At 38.7% G+C, this 23,891-nt stretch overlaps 1 protein-coding gene across 3 annotated transcripts; it reads left to right on the plus strand.

The window, feature by feature from the left end:
• LOC122314701 (2,3-dimethylmalate lyase) lies at positions 1–23,691 on the plus strand. 3 transcript variants are annotated; one of them, XM_043130236.1, is made up of 8 exons: positions 2–479; positions 2,332–2,543; positions 3,882–4,163; positions 6,897–7,019; positions 17,738–17,888; positions 18,335–18,555; positions 23,210–23,246; positions 23,344–23,691. In XM_043130236.1, the coding sequence occupies exons 1-8, from the start codon at positions 143–145 to the stop codon at positions 23,460–23,462; spliced, it is 1,482 nt and encodes a 493-aa protein (XP_042986170.1). In that variant the 5' UTR covers positions 2–142; the 3' UTR covers positions 23,463–23,691. The 3 variants fall into 3 exon arrangements, with proteins under 3 accessions (XP_042986178.1, XP_042986186.1, XP_042986170.1); XM_043130244.1 differs by lacking the exon at positions 2,332–2,543 and having other exon boundaries at positions 1–479; positions 3,895–4,163; XM_043130252.1 differs by lacking the exons at positions 23,210–23,246; positions 23,344–23,691 and having other exon boundaries at positions 1–479; positions 18,324–18,500.
• Positions 23,692–23,891: the final 200 nt, after the last annotated feature.

Below are 23,891 nucleotides of genomic sequence, written 5' to 3' on the forward strand. Positions count from 1 at the left end.
TCTTAGTAACCAAACGAAAGCCGCAGCAATCCTTCAGTTCGAAGACGAGTCAGAGCAGAGGCCGTGTAAGACTGGGAGGGGGGCCTGGTCTGTCTTTAGATACGCACCACAACAGCCATACGCACGGACATAGTGACTGAGCATGAAGCCTGCATTAGTACTTCGCGGCGGTGGCTCTTTGCCCCACATCCCGTCCCTCGCTATCCGCTCAACGTCACTACCTCCTTTTTTGGGTTTCACCTTTGGCTCACGCATCCAGTGGTCATTATCTCTCGCCCGCAATCCCATACAACAAAAATCCCACACCCGTTTGGCCCTAGCTCGCGCTGCTGAGAGAGACCATAGCGTAGCCGAGCCTCCAGCAAAGGCGCTTCGACGTATTCTCGACTTGCCTGGTGTTCACCAGGGCCCTGCTTGTTTTGATGCTCTCAGTGCAAAGCTTGTGGAAAAGGCTGGATTTCAATATTGCTTCAGCAGTGGCATGTGCTTTCCTCTTTTTATTTAATTTTATTTTTCAAGAGTATTGAATTATGTCGTTTGGGTTTCCAGCACAAGACTGTTATGATATGGTTAAAAAGTTTAATCAAATTACTATTCAACAAAATTTTTAAAAATTGGTATCAGAACAGGAATCACGACACGAATTCAAGTCACGGAAGAGGTAACCTATAGATTGGATTAAAATGTCTTGATATCATGTATGAGCATGATGTTAAGTCATTGAATATTGATAAATGAGTGAGGCTGCCAAAATGGGAAGGGCTACCACCGGGTTAGTGAAAATAGAGTGAGTTGTTGTGGACGTCGAATTTGAAAGTGTGGTAGAATGTTATGATCTTGAAAGTTAAAAGAGTTAACCAAATTAGTATCCAATAGTCCTAGGACTTTTAGATCAATGGTTGAGTCTTTAACAAGACTGATTACATATTTGGAGCTCGAGTGTTCTTTTCTCATTCTTGTGTTCTGAGTTGTGGAAGATTTGGGTTGCATTATTACATATTTGGATTGGTTATGAATTCTGGTGATTGTGATAGGGAATATTCTAGGTTATTATTCGATTCGATTACATTTAAATATGATTACATATAAATACAATTACATTTAATGTCCAATAAGATAAGGGTTTTGTTTACTTCAGTGGTTGTGTGTTTTTATTTGATCACTTACCTATCAATAATAAAAAAAAAATCTTACCTATCAAAAGAATTTAATCACTTATAACGTGCAATGAGAGATAGATACCCTACTTTGATTCAAAAGGCTTGGATATTGGCTTCTCAGTGATTGTTTGTCATTTTTTTAATGTTTGGGTTTAATGGTTAGCTGAATTGTTTTATTGATGCTGTTTTATTGGTTTAAAGGAATGTGTAATGCCAATCATATGTGCAGACAACCCCAAGATAATAAGTAATTTACCCTGATTAGCAATACTGGGGCCATGGGTTGTGGTTGCTGGGGGTGTTAAATTCTCTTGTTAAAATTCATTGTGGTTTTCGTTTACTGATAAAAAAATTCATTGTGGTCTTCTTGGACTCTATGTTTTGTATAATTATTTTGATCTACTACGGAGAATATGCGAAGAAAATTAAGCAATTACTTTGAAACTAAAATTTGTTTTGTGACTTGAATATCATGTCCTTATTTATAAGATTTCATTTTTTTTGTGGGGCTTGGTTTACTGAGGTTATGAGTATTCCTGATCTTGATCACTTTGGGTAGTATAATGAGAGGTTTTTTTCAGTTAATTTGGATTTCAGTTTGTAAATCCCTGATAGTTTGGATGGTAAAACCTCCATGCTGTAATTTAAATGCACCAACTTGGCCATAGTGATCTGTTCTTGTTTGGTGTGCTTAAATAATCTGGATTCAAAGAAATATTTCTAACCAACAGATTTTGATCTGTGTACCAAAATTGACATCAGCAGCACAGAATCTCCCACTTCAGATGCCATCTGAATGAGGGGAAAGAGTGCCTCGATTTACAGCATTTGAGTCTGTCTTCTTCTATTTTCCTTTCATTCTGATAATTCTATAAAATTTTCAAATTTAATGTGTTACATAAGAGATTAGAGCATTCACTACACATTCACGGATGATTTTTTTTTAAGTCAATTAACAGAGGATACGTAACTGTTTTAATTTTATATTTCTCCTTTGAAAGTTTTATTTTTGCTGGATTTTCTTTTGAAGTGGACAGAAAATCATTTTTAAAGAAATTAGGTTTAGAAGTAATTTGGAATTCATCTGTACTTGTTGTGGCGTTAATGGGGTTGTTAACTATTTTCGAAGGAGACAAGCTAGTCTGTTGATGCCATTCTGTGCTTCCATTAGGATTTTCAATATCGGCTGCTAGATTGGGATTGCCAGATGTGGGTTTAATATCCTATGGAGAGATGTTAGATCAGGGGCAACAAATTACCCAAGCTGTCTCGATTCCTGTCATTGGGGATGGTGATAATGGATACGGGAATGCAATGAATGTCAAGAGAACAGTAAAGGGATATATTAGTGCAGGTTTTGCGGGGATCATTCTTGAAGATCAGGTTCATATTATTGTACTTCTTAATACTCACGAATTGATATGTTGTACTCTTTCTCCCAGTCTCTCTATTTATATTAACTTCTATATGTTGTTTCTTGATTACAGTATAGATAGGTCTTTTGCTTCTAGGAGATTAATGTGGCTTTGTTTTATTATATTTTACTTAACTTCCTTACATTTATGTCTAGTTCATCTGCATGAGTTGGTGGAAGGTGATGATACGGGTGGTTTTAAAAATAGGATTGGAAAAAGAAAAATGTCATATAACCTGAGATTTTTGTTTAAAAGTGTTTGCTGCCAAGCATTGGCTTTTGGAAAATTCATAGTTATGAAATGAGAATAGGGTTGAGTGAACAAACCTTGTTTCTAGTGCTGTCTGAATCCTCTCATTAAAGTATAAAAATTTTAGCAAAAAATATATATATATATATTTTTTATTGATTTATTTATTTATAGTTAATAAGAATTTTGTTACCAAGAATAGGCACAACCCAAGTACACAGGAAGTATACAAAGGAAATACCTACTACACACTAGAAAGCAGGAAATTACGACAGAAACAGATTCAGTACATTATCATCATTCCTTACAAAGATCCTAGCCCACAAACTCAAAGTAGAAAAGAAAAAATAACAAAGATCTTCAAAAGAACACTCTTTATCTTCGAAACATCTTCCATTCCTTTCTAGCCATATACACTACATTAAACACAAAGGAATCATTCTCCATCTGGCAGCAACACTTTTCCTTGCCTCAAAACCATGCCAACATGTAAGGAGATCCACAACTTCCTTAGGCATCACCCAATATAACTCTGTTCGACCAAGAACCTCATTCCACAAAGACTTTGCCACCTCACAATGTATAAAAAATATTCATGCAAGTAGGATAACAATTTTGTTTTCACGTAAAGGAAAGGGTTCTTATAACTCTCGCTTCAATACCATATCCCGTTAGGCATGAAAGTTCTTGAAGGTTGTTGGGGGTCATAATATAAGACCCTCATGATTGATTTTTTTCTTGTTGAGATTTGCTGTGTCTGGGAATTTGAAGGACCCAAAAGTATGATGTTCAATTCTATTGCTTTTCACAGTAATTGTTCAATTGGAAAGGTGAAATCATTTGGAAAGTCTGCCGTGGCCTTGCTTTGTAAATTACTATGGGCTGTTTTTGCAAGTTTAGAGCCTATCTGGAGCAGTTTGCTTATCTTCCTGTGGGTTAAAACTTACAGCTTAACTTTTTACGTAGCATTTTTGTTACTGGAAATTTGTGTAGTCAGCATGCAATCTGTGTTATTACCCCTTTAAGATTTTTGTTACTTATAAACTTTCATTGCAAGGTGTCTCCAAAAGCTTGTGGTCATACTCAAGGCAGAAAAGTGGTGCCCAGAGAGGAGGCCATAATGAAGATAAAGGCTGCTATTGATGCTCGGAAGGAGAGTGGCTCCGACATTGTTATTGTGGCAAGAACTGATTCTCGCCAAGCAGTATCTTTGGATGAATCACTCTGGAGGTGTAGGGCCTTTGCTGATGCTGGAGCAGACGTTCTTTTTATTGATGCACTGGCTTCAAAAGAAGAGATGAAGGCTTTCTGTGAAATTTCTCCCCTAGTTCCAAAAATGGTACATTATTCTTTCCTCATTGCAGTGTTTGCATGGAATTTTGTCTGCAGGATGTGGCTTTGTCAAATTTTCTAAAGTTTTAAATCAAAAACATTTAGTAGTTTGTTGAATTAAAATATATCTGGGAACATAGATTCCTTTTTCTTATGGTATAATCTTGACAGAGATTTGACAGCTACTTTTTGCACATTGTTCATATAATTCCATGTTTCTAAGACTTGGATTCTGATTTGTTAGACTCTAAACAGTTTCAGCACAAGGCAATGCTTTGTTTTCATGCTTTTAATGCATCTTGTTCATAACCGATCAATTGTAGTAGTATATATGATGGATGTGATATACGAGAGTCCTTATGAACAGAAATCGGGTGATATCTACAATTTAGTACAGCTAACTATATAGCTTAAGGTTTGAGGAGGGTAAGGGAGATTAGATATGTTTCTTGGGCTTTATAGTTCATAATCTCAACTTCATTGTAACCCCTCATTGCGGTGTAGTCCATGTGGAATAAAGAGAGATTTTAGGGTGTTGAGTTGACTATGGAGGACATCTTAATTTGGACTGGACTTCACAAATGACGGCAGAGTTTTTGAACATGCTAATTAACTGGCCTCTAGACTTCACAAATGGTGTAGATATATCTCCATCGAGTATGTTATCTAGAATTCTAATCAACTTCAATATGCTTGGTTCTTTCATAAAACATTAGGGGTGTGAACTGACTTCGCTATTCAGTGAGTAGTTGCGTTGAAGATTGATCTGATGGCGGCCAGAGTTGTGCAGGACTAACCACACCACGTTGGTTGTCGATTTAATTGGGTTGAGAGAATATGATCTGAAAAATGAAAAAAGAAAGTGAGAGAGAAGAAGTGAGAGTAAGAGAGAAAGTACTTTCTATAATTGAATGGAAGATAAACGAGACTTCTTGTGGAGTGGATTGGCGAAGAGTTCAAATTTCATTTGGTAAATTGGTCAATTGTTCGCACTCCAATTTCTAGGGGATTGGGGATTTGTAACTTGATAAAGTTCAACCAAGCCCTATTGGGTAAATGTTGTGGCAGTACCAACATGAAAGGGCCCTCCCGCCCTATGGAAGTTCGTATAGATTCACTATTTGGGGAGGCTTAGGGAGGAAGGTGCTCGAATGAGGTATGCGGCCCATATGGGGTGGGTTTGTGGAAATACATTAGGAGACATTGGGAGATCTTTTGAAGACATGAATATATTGTGGTGGGCAACGACTCTCATTCAGATTTTGGTATGACAAATGTTGTGGTGAACGAAGCCTCCAAGACATCTTCCTTGCCATTTGTGCTCACACGAGCAAAGGATGTAGTGATAGCTGACCTCTTGGTATTTTCTAGTGGCTCCCCTCAATGGAATATAGATTTCATTAGGGCAGCCCAAGATTGGGATTTGGTGGCTATCACAGAGTTCTATGCGGTACTGTATTCCGTAAGCATGACCAAGGGTACTATAGATAAGATGAACTGGAGCCTCTCCAAGGAAGGCAGATTCATTGTCAGATCATTTTACTAAGTTCTAACGAGCCTTGGAATGACCACGTTCTCATGGAAGGGTATATGGCAGATGAAATCTCATTCGAAAGCAGCTTTTTTCGTCTGGACAATATCATTGGACAAGATTCTCATCACAGATAATTTAAGGAAATGCCAGGTAATGGTGTTGGATTGATGTTGCATGTGTAAGAAGAATGGTGAATTAGTAGATCATCTATTGTATCTCTTATGTTCTGATTCTTCCCTGTGAGAGAGTTGGAGGAGAGATAAGTTTGGGGTCATACTCAAATTGGAGAATTTGATCTTTTTTTTTCCCCTTTAATTAGGAATTAATAGGGTCTAATGAGATTTCATTTCTCTTTAGGTATAGAAAATCCCCCGAAACAGTTGCTTTCATTGTTTAGAAGACTGCTTTGGGATTAAATTTTAACTGCATATGATTTAATTGCAAGGAAGCTGACCTTTGTGAATTGGTGTTGTATGTGTAAGTCTAGTGAAGAGTCAGGTGATCACTTGTTGCTTGGTGTTGTTCTGTTGCAAAATATTGTGAGGTGTTCTCTAAAAGGGCAGCTGCATTGTTGTTCCATTGGAAAAGATTTTCTGATGGTATAATTGCAGTGTGGTTTGGAATGCTACTCCTATGCCTCATGTTGACTATTTGGGTGGAGCTTGCTACGCTTGATCAGAAATCCTTGTAGGAGTGGATGCTTGCTTTTAGCCATATGCATGTTTTTTCACTTTTAGATTTTGTTGAGCAGTTATGTTTTTCTTGAAATCTTTAGGACTGAATACCATGGCACCTTTTACCAATAAAAAAAGAAAAAAGAAATCTTTAGGATTGAATGTACCAAACAACTCTCTTACTTTTATTAAAACTGTTTTTGCTTATTAAAGAATATCTTTTCTGCTCTTGGGTCCACCCCCTTTGACATGTGTATTGATTTTTTGCTAGCCCAATTATCTGGGTGACCATTTACATGTAAACTTCTGCTAGTTGAGAATGTACTTTGTTATTGTAAATGTTGTGGCAGTACCAACACGAAAGGGCCCTCCCGCCCTATGGAAGTTCCTAATGCTTTCTTTTATTATCAGTGGCCTAATAGATCTCAGTCATTAACTAGGACTTCGAGGTTACATAGAGTCATGAAGCTTTACGTTGTCATATTAGAAAACAAATTGTAGTTACTAATAAAGTTCATTGATTCTTGCCTAGGCCAATATGCTTGAAGGAGGGGGCAAAACACCAATACTTAATCCTCTTGAACTTGAGGATATTGGATATAAACTTGTATGCTATCCACTTTCCTTGATTGGGGCATCCATTCAAGCAATGCAGGTTTATTCTTAACCTTTTTTCCTTCCTGGTCAATGATCTTCAATTGTCTAGAGTTATATTAATATGAAATGGTTAAAAGTATATCTAATCACTAGGGAGATAGGCGCGTATATCTAATCACTAGGGAGATAGGCGCGTCCAAAGCGTGTGCCTTGATCTCCCTGTTTGTCAATGATTTAGATTACTTAACTGGAAAGAAATCTGCCCTTACAATTTGAAATATTGAATGAGGGAAAGATATATGCATAAAGATAAAAAAAAATCACAAACACAGACAATACACAAAGAAAGTAATGCATTCAAATAAAGGATTAAATCTACTGTCAGTAGTTCCTAATCAAAAGTAAGCTCTTACTTTCTAAGGAATTATGGAAATTTGGTGGAAATAAATTAGGTGATTGTAACTCTATCTATGCTAGACATTTAATGTAATTCTATGAACTATTCAGTAGTTTATGCTGACTTGAAAAGATGTGCTGAGAGTGATCTTGCCCCAAATATAATTACTCGCACTTTAGTCTGCATTTGTTTTGTTACCACATTGTACAAGACAGTTGGTAACGTGTTCTAGAAAATTTAAACCAAGAATTGATGTGGGCTTTGTGCGTATCAAATGTACTGGCATATATTTCTCAATTATTCAAAAGATTTTCCCACTGTACAATAAAAAGGTCTTGTGTATATCGAATCTTTTGATTAGGTATTATCACATTCTCATTTGAATGGTTTTTTCATTTCTTGGAACTTGTCTCGGTATAATGAACTTGAGTATTACACATGCTAGTTTGGTTAAGTTTTTATTCCAGTACCCAGTTTTATACTGCAATCAATTCTAGGTAAGTGTTGTCGTTAAAAAAGTGATTTTTAAAAAATATTAGTGTGGAATAGCATGCTAAATTTAAAGAATAAAGTTTTCAGTTTTGACTTTGGATGTCATATGTCCCACATGGAAGGAAAAGAAGTGAAGATTTGTATTTTATGGAATAAAGCCACATACTATTTGTCCCACATGGAAAAGAAAGGCCAGCGTAGCAACCTGGAGCATCCATAAAAGGAGCCTCTATTTCACAAGGCAAGTAGGTGGGAGCCATCAAGTAATTTGTTTCAAATTAATCCACATCCATAAGGAAAGAAGATGCTTGCTATGATTCTTCTGATTGAGGATGAGAATATAGCTCTGGTCTGCTTGCAATATATGGAGAAATTATAATTATCACCCTCCAAATGAATAGCCATTTTCAATGACGCCTTTAGACAATCAATTCAATACTTGGCATCCCAATTTGATACTTTGATGTGAATTTGCACCATCCATAAGATTTTGACATTAAATGGACATGCATTAGATTACGTGACTTGCATGTGTCAATTCTTGACTTAAAAGCCAAGGTGTCCTTGTACTGCTAATGGTGGATGATAAGGGCACTTTGCTCATTTTAAACCAGAAAAAGGATGGTCTGAGTCACATTATGTACTTTTCATCCAATTTAATATCAAAACATGCCGGATGGTGCAAATGGCAATATAGTATCGGATTAGGGTGCTAAGTATCAAAGTTAAATCATAGAATAGAAGTAAGTTCCCTAACAGTTACTCGGGAAACAGATAAAGGTCGTGACACGTATCAAGTGTCAAGAAAAGTCCTTTTTAGAGCAGTGTGCGATTCGATATTGTTGATTGGAAGGCCCCACATTATTTGATGAAAATCCAAATAGGTGAACATTAGGAAAGGTCGATTCTTTTCCTCCTTAAGATACATATACTTGGCGTTTCTCATATTGTCATGATTAAGCAGGATGAGATACTCCATAATCATAAGAGCGGGGTGGTAATTGATCATATACAAAGAGACTGTGCTTCAACAGAATTCAAGAAGCATTATTGTGAGATTAAGCCAACTGTTAGAGCAATGACATTGGATGAAATGCGGTGATAATTAGCTCATTGTGACATTTTGCTTAATTCAAGAATATTTTTACAAGAGCAAGGTAATTGTGTTTGATTTCTTATTATCACACTAAAAGGTATAGATTTAGCTTTAGATTTTTGCAAAACAAGTAAGAAAAAAAGTGGAAGGATCATCTGGGGTTCCTATACATTTGGAAAGTTGAAGCTTCCAAGCCATATCGAGACGTCCATACCCAACACCAAGTATTTGGTTCTGTTCCAGGGTGATTCTTCAAATGATTACGTGAATTTGAGGGTGAATTCTCTCCAATGTGGGAAGGATGATGTAGATCCATGCTCGGCTCACCTTCGAACTTGAAGGGGATTTGCAATTTTTTGAGTCTCGCTCTACCCAGACATTCTCGATCAAGTTTCAGGCCCAAATAGAGACATCACTTGACCTTCTCTGGATTCTAAGTTCAAGTGAATTTGCAATAAGGCTCAAGCTGAAACTTCACACAATTCCAGCTTGAGCAAATTTGCTATAATTGCTTGAATAGAGTCAGCTCAACCTTCACACAGATTTTGCTCGAGTGAGTTTTTAGGTTCATTTTGAATTATGATTTCTTGTTAGTGTTGGATTCTGAACTCTACTTCCACATAAGAAGGCTAGTTTGGCAACACCTGTTATTTTTTCAGTATTAGCTATAAGAAACAATCTTGAGAGAGTTTTCTCCTACTTCCTAAGTATCTTAAGGTTATTTTCTAGGCTTTCGAGAAGAATTTTAAATGAGGACTACCTGAAGGTATCCACCACAATAAATCTGGAAGCTGGTTACTTGGTTTGGTTGAATAGAAAAGACTGAAAAAGGCTTCAAGACTATCAATTTCCCAGTCTTGTGCTGCCCTGCTAAAATTGATGTTCCACTGGATTTGCTCCCCCACTAACACCATGACCTCTACCACTGATGCCTCTTTGGCACTTGCAACCCTGAATAATGTTGGGAATAGATCCTTAAGCGCACAATTGCCACACCAAGTGTCATACCAGAATTTGATCCTGTTCCCCTCCTAAACAAAGCCTGGTGTAACAAGAGAAGACCCCCCATCCTTGTCTGATATGTTTCCAAAATCTCACCCCATGCGCCCCTCACACTTCCTTAGTACACCATCCACCCCATAATCCCCCATATTTGCTCTCAATCACCATCTTCCAAAGAGCTATTGGTTCTGTATGGTATCTCCATAACCACTTTCCAAGTAACGCCCGATTAAAGATTCTCAAATTTCTAATGCCCAGTTCGCCATTCGAAAGAGGCCTACACACCTGTTCCTACCTGACTAGATGAAACTTGAACTTCTCACCTATTCCACCCCACAAGAAGTTCCTTTGTAGTTTCTCGATACAAAGTGCCACCCTTGCTGGAATAGGAAACAGGGATAAGAAATATGTCGGTAGGTTAGATAGAGTACTCTTTATCAGCATAGTCCTACCCTCTTTTGACAGGTACATTCTCTTTCAACTTGCTAATCGATGCTCTACTCTCTCAACCACTGTATTCCAAAGAGCAGCTGCTCTCGAGGGGACCCCCAATGTGAGGCCAAGATAAGTCATAGGGAGTGAGGCAGTCTTACACCCTAGAGTATTAGCCAACTGTCTTAACCGCTGAACACCTCCAATAGGCACCATCTCAGATTTGTCTAGGTTCACTTTCAAACCTGAAACTACCTTGAAGCAAAGTAGGAGTGCCTTCAATATTCAAACCTGGAATTGATCCGCCTCACAGAAGATTAGAGTGTCATCTGCAAACAATAAATGGGAAATGTTAATATTACCCCCTCCCGGGGATCCAATCGAGTAACCAGTCATAATCCCGTTTGCAGCTAGGACTGAGATCATTCTGCTCAAAGCCTCCATCACAATGACAAAAGCTAGCAGAGACAACGGATCTCCTTGTCTTAGACCTTGTGTGGTATTGAAAAAACCAGTTGGCCTTCCATTTATTAGGACTGAAAATTTCACCATAGACATACACTAACGGATCCAAGAGCGCCCTCTCTCCCCAAAACCACACTTCCCCATAATGTCAATAATAAAGTCCCAGTTAACATGGTCATACGCCTTCTCCATGTCTAACTTGCATTTAATCCCTGGATAGCCAGCTTCCAGTCTATTGTCCAGACATTCGTTAGCAATAAGCACTGCATCTAAAATCTATCTATCCTTTACAAAGGCATTTTGGGGCTTTTTGATTATCTTTCCCACGACTTCACTCAGGCGATTCACGAGTACTTTGGAAAGAATCTTGTAAACCCCATTTACTAGGCTAATGGGTTGGAATTCCTTAATATCCTCTGCCCCCACCCTTTTTGGTATGAAAGCTAGAAACGTGGCGTTTAAACTTTTCTCAAACTTTCCAAATGAATAGAACTCCTGAAACAACCTTCATAAGATCATTCTTTAATACCTCCCAACATGTTTGGAAGAAGCCCATAGAGAATCCGTCAGGAATCGGAGCCTTGACTTTAGCCATTTTCCTTAACCACTTCTAGCACCTCCACCTCTTCAAATGGCCTCTCCAAACGGTTGGCATCCATAGGCCCAACGGAGTCAAAAGCCAGCCCCTCTAGTTTAGGTCTCCAACCCTCCTGCTCTGAAAGAAGCTGTTCAAAAAAACCAACCACATGATTGTTAATCACCTGCTCATCCTTACAGTCTGCCCCATCAATCTTCAACTTCTCAATGTTGTTGGATCTCCTATGAGAATTAGCTACCCTATGAAAAAACTTAGTGCTACGGTCCCCATTCTTCAACCATAGCGCTCTAGACTTCTGTCTCCAAGAGATCTCTTCTAGGGATGATCCTCTCGCGCTCTGCACCCAACACTAACTTTTGGGCTAATTCCTCCGGGTTCAAAGGCCTTGACTCTTGTAGTCTTTCTAGCTCATGGATCTCCCTTAGCTTGATTTTCTTGTGTTACTCGATATTGCCAAAAGATTCCATATTCCAAAGCTTTAAATCTTGCTTTAGAGCCTTCAGTTTTCCGGCAAATATGAAATTAGGAGTACCCTGTATCTGGTAAGACGACCACCAATGTCCTACCCTATCCACAAATCCTTCTGATTCAGCCACATGTTTTCAAACTTAAAATGCCGACGCCTTCTTTGAATCCCCCCATAATCCAACATGATGCGCCAATGGTCCGAACACAAGCGAGGCAATCTCTTTTGCCATACCTCCGGATAATGAATTTCCCACTCCGTGGAAATTAAAAATCTATCTAATAGAGACCATGTCTGATTATTGGCCCACGTATATATAACCCGCACCAGAGCTAAGTCCACTACGTTCAGCTCCAAAATGCATTCCGAGAAATCGGACATTGCTGGGCGCATTCTTCTATTTCCATTACACTCACTTGGGAATCTTGTTACGTTTAAATCACCACCAATGCACCATGGGAGATCCCACCAGCTGTGTAACCCAACTAATTTGTCTCACAGTAATCTTTGGTCGTCTGAATTAAGGCCATATACACTTGCAAAGGCCCACACATACCCATCGATCACACTCCTAAAGGAACATGCTACTGAGAATACCCCTATTACCTCCTCCCTTTTCTCCACCACCCGCTGGTCCCACATCAACAACACCCCTCCTGAGGCCCCATCAGCTGCCAAATACACCCAATCGACGTGAACACAGCTCCATATACTTCATATTATTTTTGTAGTAATAACTTTCAATTTCGTCTCCTGTAAACAAACAATGTCCGCCTTCTACCCATGCAGTAAGTTTCTTATTTGAAGACGCTTATTGGCATCATTTAGACCACGAAAATTCCATGAGAGGATTTTAGGTTTCATTTATTGGAAAAGGCTAGCCCCTTCCCTTTAGACCTATCCCTGCTTGAGCAACCTTCAGAATTCATGGATCATGTTAGCCTATTGAGTTTTCGTTGTTTCTTGGAACCAATTTTCCTTTGTTGTTGGTGACCCACTTCAATGGCGGCAAGTAATGCCATGAATTGCTCCTCATAACCTTCACACTTCAGTCCCACCATATCCTTAATACCATTCACCGTTTGGAACACCCAATCTGAGACACTGGATGGGTCTAGATACAAACAATTCAGAGGGATTGGATTCTACACCCTAAACTCCCTCTGTCCCTACATGTTCAATTATCCAATCACAAAACCAACTTCACCTCCATGGTCACTAAGCCCCTGAAATAGCCTCTGTGAACTCTCTTCGTAGGATAGGAAAAGATCCTCACTGACCGACTCATCTGTTTCCCCTTTGTTGCTGTTTCCCACCACGACGACATCACTGTTCACCACTAGGGATCTCTCTGGGCCACCGTCTTCTTCCCCTTGCCCCGTCGGCAGGTTTTGTTCACTACCCAAAGGGGGGGGGGGGAAACACCAGGGGTTCTGTCGACAAGCTTTGGTTGGTCTTTCACTCCAAATTCCTTCCAGAAGCTTCATTGGCATCGTCTGTTGGTTGTACGGCAAGTTTTGTTGTTGTCGCGACGAGGATTCAGGCGGTGGAGAAGCCCTTTTTGCTCTGAGCCCACGACTCGATCCTTTCCTCTCTGCCCGTATCCTCCATTCTTGTCGACCCGGTCCTTTCCTCTTGTGCTGTGGCCCAGATCCAGCCCAGCCTGCCGGCCTAAAGTCCTTTGCGTAGTTACAGGCCGTGGGCTTATTATTTGGCCCATATCCAACCCAGTCCAAAGACCTATCTTCCTTCCCTGAGTAATTATGGCCATGGGCTTACTCAGCCCAACTCCAGAGCCCGAAGCCCCTAGCCTCTGAAAGGCCTGCTTACTTCCCCTAAAACTCACCGTTTCATCCCCTGCCTTACTAGCCTCAACCACCTTCTTCACTTTAGCCACCTCCCCCTGCAACTTCTCCATTTGGACCTGCAAGTCACGTACCAAACACAGTGTCTCCCTCATGTCTCCTCCACCTTCTCTCTCCCTAGACTGGCCTTGAGGGGCTCGATGCAAAGCTCCGACTTCATATCTCCCGCTGAAACCATGCATCCTTGACGGCGATAAAGCTTCTTTGTATGACTTCGGCTTATCTACCCATGGTTGCTTCAGAGCATCACCAAATGTGCCATGGCTACTTCTTACCGTCTGTAAACCCTCCCTCAATGCCTCACACATTCTACTCCATCCATGACCACCCTCCTCTTCTGGAATATAAATGGAGCTATTTTGTCCCCCATCACCTTAAACAACCACCTCCACGAAATGGCCTTTGCTATTCGAGCATCTCTGTACGATGAAGCTCCGGTAACCCTCCCTCCTAGACAAATAAAAATCTTTTCTTTCATCTGTCACACACCTCTCCAATGCTCCCCCTAATCATTGCGTAGTTCCCAGTCCAAGCAATAACTCCTACTTGAACCTCCTTCCTCCCTTAGTAGTGCGGATCAAACCACCGATAGAAAATAACTTAGTTTCAATCACTAGCTCCCGGGCGATGCCCATCTCATCACTAGCTCCCGGGCGATGCCCATCTCAACCACCGTCGACGTAATAGACAAACTAACTAACGGCCATCCTCGGCCTTCTCAAAACTAAGAAATTTTTTTTTTCACACTTGTACGGAGAGGATTTCACAAAACTAGAAGATTAGTAATCCTTTACTCCTCAATACATGATTGGGTACCAAGATCTTTGGCATCAATTTGCAAAATGGCGATTAGTACAAAAGGATGTAATGTTCATGGACGACGAAAATTTGTTTGACTTCCGTATGTTTTGAAAAATTCACTGAAAATAGTTTAGTGATCTTGATTATTTAGGGATTATTTTATAATTTTAAATGAATGTTATAGGGCATTTTAGTTATCCCTTCAGCACCACAAGTAATGCCATTTTGAGCATTAGAGGGCATCTTGAGTATTTCCATTTCTCATCCCCCAAGCCTCCCCACAAGAAAGGGAAGGCATCTTGAGCATTAGAAGCCATTCTCATTCCATTTGATTAAATGGGACAAGATTTGTATTTGGAGGTTTGGGGGTAAGAAAGCTGAGTATTTTCAGTAAGGCATTACTTGGGAAATGGTTGTGGTGTTATCATTAGGAAAGGGAAGCTTTATGGAAGATTGTTGTTGGTGCTAAATTTGGGAGAATTTGGGGAGGTTGGAGCTCTAATAAAGTGAGAGGAGTGTATGGTGTGGGAGTACATAAATTTATTAGGAATGGATTGGAGGACTTCATTAGCAATTTCAGATTTGTGGTGGGTTGAGGAACCAGGTCATAAATTTATTAGGAATGGATTGGAGGACTTCATTAGCAATTTCAGATTTGTGGTGGGTTGAGGAACCAGGGTCAGATTCTGGCATGATGTTTGGTGTGGAGATGTTGCTTTAAAGGATGCTGTTCCTTCTCTTTTCAGGATTGCATTGAACAAGGAAGCTTCTGTAGCAGATTACATGGACAATTCAAATGGCTTGGTGCAGTGGAATGTGAGGTTTGATAGAGCTGTTTGCTATTGGGAAGTGGGGACATTTCTGATTTTTACATGACCTTGTATGCATTGAACTTGGGAGTGTGCTGGGGAGGATAAATAGCTGTGGATTCATCCTGGGAATAAGAAATTCTCAGTCAGATCCTTGTACAAATTATGTCGACCAACTCATAGGGGTTGGCTCAAGTGGTAAAGGCCTTGGTCATGGTGGTATGCTCCCTCTGGGTCTAAGGTTCGAATCCTCTTGGGTGCATATGGGGCCATCTGACTAGGAGATTTTCCCCTTGAATTATCATAGGTTCACTTGCTGGAAACTCCTTGTCGAGGGCCTGTTTACCCTTGAGATCAGTCAGGATGCTATTCTTGAACACCCAGTGCCAAAAAAAAAAAAAAAAAAACAAATTATGTCAACACATTCATCTACTGATTTTCCTTGGAAGTACATTTGGAAAAGTAAAGTGCCTCTAAAGGTTGCTTTTCTCGATTGATTGGCCTCGCATGGGAAACTTTTGACCATTGATAAGTTGAGGAAGAGTGGTATTTTTATTATGGATTGGTGCTTTATGTGTAAAAGCAATGGTGAATCAGTGGATCTTCTTCTCCGTTGTGATTTGGTGAAGGCTTTATGGGATGAGATCTTTGTTAGGTTGGATATTGCATAGTTGATGCCCAGGAGGGTGTGGTGGATCTTTTGGCTTGTTGGAGTGGAATTTTGGGCATTCATCAAATAGCAGCTCTTTGGAAGATGGTGCCATTATGTCTTATGTGGTGCATATGGAATTAGAGGAATGGACGTTGTTTTGAAAATAGAGAACGTTCGTTGGGGGGGATTAGAGATTTACTTTCCATTCTTTGTTACTTTGGGCTAAGGCTATTGTATTGGAGGGGGTTAACTTTAATGATTTTTATGCTGCTTTTTCTAGCTCATAGCCTGTAATTAGGTGTTTCTCTCTTGTATACTACTCGTGTACTTAGGCTATGCCTAATTATGAGGATCAATAAATTTTCTTGTCAAAAAAAGTATTTTCATTTCTGCCATTTTTATGGTGGTGGGAGAATTGGCACCAAAACTTCGTGAAGTTATGGGGTAAGTGATACATTGAAAAGTTTTATTTACCCATATATCATCCTGAGGTGTATGGTTACACTTACCAAAGGGGGACACATCAAGATGTATTGGAGCAGTTATAATCATGATATATTGTTCATGAAATATTACTTCAAAGACTAGCACTTGTCAAACCCTAGGCTTTGACTCAAATGGTAAGGACCTTGGTCTTGGGGGTATGCTCCCCCAGGTCTAGATTCGAACCATGGATTCAAACAATTTCTAGGGTCACGTCTCATAGGTGAAAGGCCAATGATTTATCTAATTCATATAAAGTGGGCGTGTTACATGTGTCCAGAGTTTAATTGGGTAAAAGACATGTTGTATTTGCACGGTCTCCGAGTTCCTTGTTATAAAAGAAAAGACTGGCACTTGTCAATACATCCATGTTAACTTACTATACGAATCCAAGTATAGTCTCAATAGAATGTTAAAAAAAAAAACTGCAGGTCAAGCTCATTTGTTAAAGAATTTCAAGCATTTGTTTTTTTTTAAGAACTGTTGCTTAGTCTTCTTCACTGAATCATTTTGCTAGTTTAAAATATTCGAAGGTAAGAAAATTGAGTAATGATACATGTACAATTCTTTTTACGACTTGATTTTAAATGGAGGGTAGTTATGTAAAATTTGAATTATAAATAAAAAAAAACTTCAGTATTTTTTTATTAAGTGGCATCAGCACAATGGTTGGTTGTAAAATAGGTTGTAAACTTTTTATTTTAATAGGTTGTAAACTTTTTATAAGTAAAAGAAATTTTGTTAATACAAAAATAGGCATAGTAACATAGATTATAAAAATATCATTATTTGAGAAAATTTCGTACTGCACTGCTGTAGTCTTCATTTATCTTTAATCAGTGCAAGCATCGGACAGGAGTTCAAGAATATGCAGCAGCACAAAAGTAAATTATCGTATTTATGTTAAGATGGGAGTTCAAGAACCAGCTGTTTTGTTTTTATAATTGATTTATTTTTTAGTTAGAAATTTGTGTTGGGAATATCTTGCACTCCTAGGACATGGTTACAATTTGTCATTGGAGTGTTATTATGGGTATTATATTCCCCAAGAAACTAAAGATTTTATTAGTGTCTGAGATGTTTTACCGATTGGAGATTTAGAGAGATCATAGTTAACATTTGCACATTTTCTTATTGCTATTGCTGCTTGAATATTAAGCATTTTACCTAGCACATATCTCAATTCTTTGACTGCCCTCTCTGTTGACTCAATGGCAGGATTCATTGGCTGCCCTTAGAGGAGGTCGTATTCCTCCTCCGAGAAGCATGCCTTCTTTTGAGGAAATAAAGGAAATCTTAGGTTTCAACACTTATTACAAAGAAGAGCAGCGCTATGCTACCAGTACTAATCAGCTGTCTTCGCAGAGAGGTGAGCTGAAAATATGTCACCCTACTGGCTATGCAACGTACATATTCTGATCTCACTTGGCTTCTAATAGAGAGCATAATCCTCTAACCTTGAATGTATTAATAACTGGACATTAGACAGTACTTTTTCCCAAACAAACCCCCCCCCCCCCCCCCTTTCCTCTTTTTTCTCATGCAGATTATTAGTAATTTGTGAATGCAACTGTTGATGCTGGATATAAGATCAGTTTTATAAAACCTAAGGACCTCTCATTTATTTAAGGAAAGATAATGTAAGGTCCTTGTTGGAGAATAGTAAGATGTTTTAGAATGCATTCTTTATTGATACCAAATAGAGTTTATAGATGATTTTAGAAAAGCACAATTTTCTCACTTGATTTTAACCAAAAGTGTTTTCAGTTATAGATTTCCTTCTTACTAATTCTTATAATTAAAGATATTTGTCAGTCAGCAGTAGCAGATACTCTATGCAAAATAGTGCTCAAGATGATACAAAGAAGAGAGGTCGAGGTCCTGATGATCCCATTGTAGAAGTGATAACTCCTTATGTCTACAATAACAATGGTGCAGATGGTTCAAGGGATCCTTTTTCGCAGATCTGGTCACGGACATTGAGAATCAAAATAACTGGAAGAGATGGATTTGAGAGGCTCGATGTTAGGATCCCTGTAAGTCGTTATCCTCTTTGGACACATCATACTACTGCCTTGAAATGGTCCTGATATGTGCAAAGTTTAAAGAACTCTTCCATTCTTGGATAAAATAAGGGTGTGTTTGATTAGTGGAATAGGGTGATAGAAAGGAATAGCTGTTTTTATGGAATAGCTATTCTTTTGTGTGATTATATTTTAGGATAAGGAATGGTCTCCAAAATGAGGAATAGCTATTCCTCCCTAGAGCATTGGTGTACAATTTGTTACCATTTTTGTTTTTTCAAAAATTATAATGGTGGTCAGTCACCCAACAAAACCCAAAGGGGTGGTCCTCTGCCATTGGGCCACCCACTATGTCCATTAAGGCTCTAGCCACACTAGAGTGCTATACCAAGGTTGGTCTGGCCGCCCCCTTGGGGTTTGATAGGTGGCCGGTCACCATGTATCTTTTTATTTTAAATTTAAGAATAATGGTTTTTTATGGAAAAAAAAATTGTGGGGTTTGGATATTTTAGGAATTTTACGTTTTATATATAGGTAAAAATAAATTTTATTAAATCAATTAATTAGGCATAGCCCAAGTACACATGGAGTATACAAGAGAGAACACCTAATTACAAACTAGGAACTAGAAAAAACAAGGAAATAATGTAAACAAGCCCCATCAAGTACAATAGCAGATGCCCAAAGAAATAATGAATGGAAGAAAAAATCTTTAATCTCTCCCAACGAGCATTCTCTATCTTCAAAACTACATCCATTCCTCTTAAGCCAAATACACCACATAAGGCATATCTTCCAAGCAGCAGCAATTTGGTGGTTACCTTGGATACCTCTCCAACAAGGCAGAAAATCCACTATCCTCCTAGGCATCACCCAAGCAATACCAATCCTACTTAAGATCTCATCCCTTAGAATCCTTGCCACCTCACAATAGAGTATTAAGTGATCCACAGATTCTTCATTCTTTTACACATGGGACTCCAATCCATAATGATGAGACCATACTTTCTCAAATTTTCCGCTGTCAAAATTTTCCCAAGAGAAGTCGGCCAACCAAAAAAAGCAACCTTGAGAGACACCTTGCTCCTTCAAATGCCCTCCAAGGAAAAGGGTTATTGAATTGGCAAGAATAGCCTTATACAAGGATTTGATCGATAAGAGAGGAGCTGAAGAATTTTTTTCTGCACACTCTATTGTCTTGGTTTTCGGCTATTGTACTAAATGGGGATAATGCTCATGATTTTTTGTCCTTAATTCAGCATAGCTAGAATGTATTTAGGTGTTCTTCTGTACACTTCCGGTGTACATGGCTTATGCCTTTTTCATTCACTTCAATAATATCTTCTCTTACTTATAAAAAAAAAAAGGATTTGATCGATAATTTCTTGTTCCTAGGATGACTCCATAGCAACCTATCCACCCCACCACTATCAATGTTTGAAGCATACAACATGTTGAAAAAATCGGAGATATCACCTACTACCCAATTCTGAATAGCTCTGATAAATCTCGCATTCCATTGTAGAGAAGCATTGGAGTTGTCCATATAATTCGCCATGGGAGCATCCTCATCAAAGGCAATCCTAAAAAGAGAAGGAAAAACATTCGGAAGGGGCATATCCACTCACCAAATTTAATGCAAAATCTAGTCCAAGGTCCTCCCCACCCACCACAAATCTTAAATGACTAACAAAATCCCCCCATCCTTATGAATAGATTTCCACAATCCGACACCATACACGCCTCTCAATTAATTTGAACACAAGGAATGTTACTCATCATCCCACACCACACACTTTACATAATTTTGAAATTATTTTTTATTATTTTTAATTTGTATTTTATTTTATTCTTGTTAAACTAATTGAGTTGTTCTACTTATCATCCATACACCGCATACTTATTATAGAAAAAATGAAAAAATAAAATAAAATAGATGTGGTGTGTTGTATGCGGGGATGATAAGTAGAATTATTCTTTAAGCACCACCTTGCCCAAACACTCCCATATTTGGCATCAACAAGAATCCTCCAAAGTGCATCTCCCTTCTGATGATATTGTCATAACCATTTTTTTAAGAGTGCCTTATTAAAAACAATTCCGCTAAATACAAGCGTTACTGTGCAAGCGGCATGTAAGCGTAGGACGTGGCAGTATCAACTTGCCTAAGGAAAAAAAATAAAAATAAGAAATAGAAAGGCAAAAAGTAGACCTTGTACCACCAGAAACCACTCTAATCATGCTTCTCCAAAAATTCAGAAGAAAAACTGTGACAACAAGAACCAAACCCATTCTTAGATTTCATCTGGGAAAGAAGAAAAACACATTTCTCCCCCATGAAAACCAAACCCATTTCTTAGATTTCATCTAGAAAAGAAAAAAATGCTGGATTTTATGATTAGCAGATTTCTCCCAAACCGATTTTGACAATTTCTCAAAAACTCATTTCATGAATTTTTCCAAACCCATTTCCGTTTGTTGCTTGTTTTGTTGATGCTGGAGCAGTCCGTTGGTTAATGTTGTCCAACTTTGAGAGCTCCCAAACCCAAAATTATGGTCATAGTAGTACAGATTAAGCTCTCATGATAGCATTCTCATCACTTTTTTTTCTTTTCGATTTTCTTAAGAAAGGAGGGCAAGCCTGAGGGTAGTTGGGGGAGGGAAGGATTCGGAGGAAAGGAATAAGTTCTTTGAAGGGAGGGAAGGCTTCTGAGAGAGGGAGACTCTGGAAGACGAGGGAGGGAGAATGGGAGCTCTCCTTGACCTGAACCAAAACGATGTGTTTTATCCAAAAGATCAAAATGAACCGTTTTATTTTCCACCTAGGCACTGCTTACGCCGCGGTTACGCATGCCGCTTGTATCCATCATTTTTCTATTAAAAGTTCTCAGCTTTTGAATCACTAATCCTCCATTTGAAATTGGCGTACAAACCTTATCCCAACCAACCAAATGGAACTTATTCTCATCCCCAATGCCATCCCACAAGAAGCACAAAAGAGAACTCTCATCCACTGCCTCCTCCCCCATTCTACTCAATGCATCCATTACTAAAATAAAGAGAATTTGAGACAAATGATCCCCTTGTTTCAAACCTCGAGAACCATACAAGAAAGGAACAGGGGTTCCATTCACCAAAACTGAGAATCTAGTAGTGGCAGTACAATGCTTAATCCACTTACACCACCTCTCTCCAAATCCATACCTCCCAAGTAAGTACAATAGAAACTTATGATTTATGTGATCACATGCCTTCTCCATATCCAACTTGCAAGGAATACTCGACTCTCTGGCTTGAATTCTCCTTTACAAGCATTCATTAGGAATGAGCACCGAATCGAGAATTTGTCTCCCGTTGACAAAGACTTTTTTCAACTTTAAAATGATCTTCTCCATAATCAAGCTCATATGATTGCCAAGAACCTTAGATACAATCTTGTACACCCATTCATAAGACTAATGGGGTGATAATCCTTCACCTCCAATGCCTCCTCCCTCCTAGGAATGAGGGCAATAAAAGTCGCATTAAGGCTTTTCTCCAATTTCATGAATGAATGAAATTCTAGAAAGACTTTGATGATATCCACCAATTCCCCAATAGGCCTGAAAGAAAGCCATAGAAAAACCATCTGGATCTGGAACTTTATCTTTAGACATCCCTCTTATCACATTATGAACCTCAACCTATTCAACAGTTCTTTCCAACCAAACTGCGCACGAACGATCAATAGTATAAAAAACTAACCTATCAAGCTTAGTTCTCCAAGAATATTGCTCTGAAAGAAGCCTTTCATAGAATTGAACAGTAGGATCCTTTATCTGAAATGGTCTGAAAGAACACTTCCATCAGAATGAAGTACCTCGATGGCATTGTTTCTTTGGTGGGAATTAGCCACCCGATGAAATTTAGGTATATCACTTCTTCAATTCCGTTAATACATTTATGTGTTGTCACTACAAAAACAAAATAATAGGAAGGGCATTCCTACTCCTAAAGGAATGGGAATTCCTTTTCCAATTTCTTGAGGGATCAGAATGCCCATTCTGCAAGCCAAACGTGTCTTAAGTGCTATCCAAAAGAACAGCAGGAAACACTCAGCACATGAACATGTGCAAAATCTTGAATTTTTATCTTATAGAGTTGATTGATTCAGCTTGGCACATATAGCTGGATTTCTCAACCTCGAACTTTCTAGTTTACGCTCCTACATAACTTGAACCTTAAAGGTACTCTTTAGAGCAAATGCTCTTATTAAGAGAAGTCTCACATCAGTTAGATGTTCTTAACATGGTATCTGAGCCAGCTCCTCATGCTTAGTCCATTTGGTTTTGCTTCTTTTATTCTATTAGGCCACCACATGAGAGGGGTGTTGAAGTTGAAGTCCCTCCCATATGCAATTGGGAGTGAGCTTGGTAATCGGTTATGTAATTGCTGTTCTCCACCTACTTAAGCTTTTGTGAATGATCTTTGACAATGAAAATTGGGAAAGATATTGTTTTATTTAAATTTTTGCTTTAGAAACCCCAATCTCCACCCACCACCCCCCCACGCCCCCCAGTGGTTGGGGGGGACACCATGCTTCATGTATTTGCGTCAGGAATTATACTATGCTAAATCCTCTTGATTTACGAGAAGTGATCTTTTGTTTCTTTTAAATGTTACACAGGCTGGATTCTTGGAAGGAATCACAAATATTGTACCAGGTATTCCCTGTATTTTACAAACTTCTTGTAAACAGATGTCTGCTCAGATAAGTCCTTGGACGGTTAAATGAAAAACTCTGCACATTTTTGTTTACAGCATTGGGAGGTGTAAATATCAAAAAATTATTGGATGATGCAGCAGATGAAGTAGGTGGGAAGCAGCTATTAGATTTTATTGACACAATGGGTGACAGGATTCAAGTTTTTCTGGAGTAGCTTTTCCACTGTTGACTTCCAGAGTTTTCGTGGTAAAGTTATCCTAAGCATAATTAAAGGTCCATGGCATTTCTTATTTCTTTTTACCTACGGTAAAAATGTTCCATTGCATTTGTTGAGAGAATCTTAAATATTATATATTATGGATAGCTGTCTAGAACCCAGTTGTCCAGTCGCAGTTATATCTAGATTTTTTTTTTTTATAAGAAGTAATTTTATTAGAGACGAATGTATGGGTGAAACCCATGTGTACAGGAAATATACAACAAAAAACACCCAAATACATTCTAGGAAACAGAAAGCAGTACGAGAATATCATGAACAGAAGCTTCGTTCACTGGAAATTCCAAAATTGCTCCAATGTACGCTTCTTGTCAGTAAAACACCGTTCATTCATTTCCATTCAAATACATAATATAAGACAAAGGA

Source organism: Carya illinoinensis, chromosome 1 (assembly GCF_018687715.1).
Source record: "Carya illinoinensis cultivar Pawnee chromosome 1, C.illinoinensisPawnee_v1, whole genome shotgun sequence".
Lineage (NCBI taxonomy): Eukaryota > Viridiplantae > Streptophyta > Magnoliopsida > Fagales > Juglandaceae > Carya > Carya illinoinensis.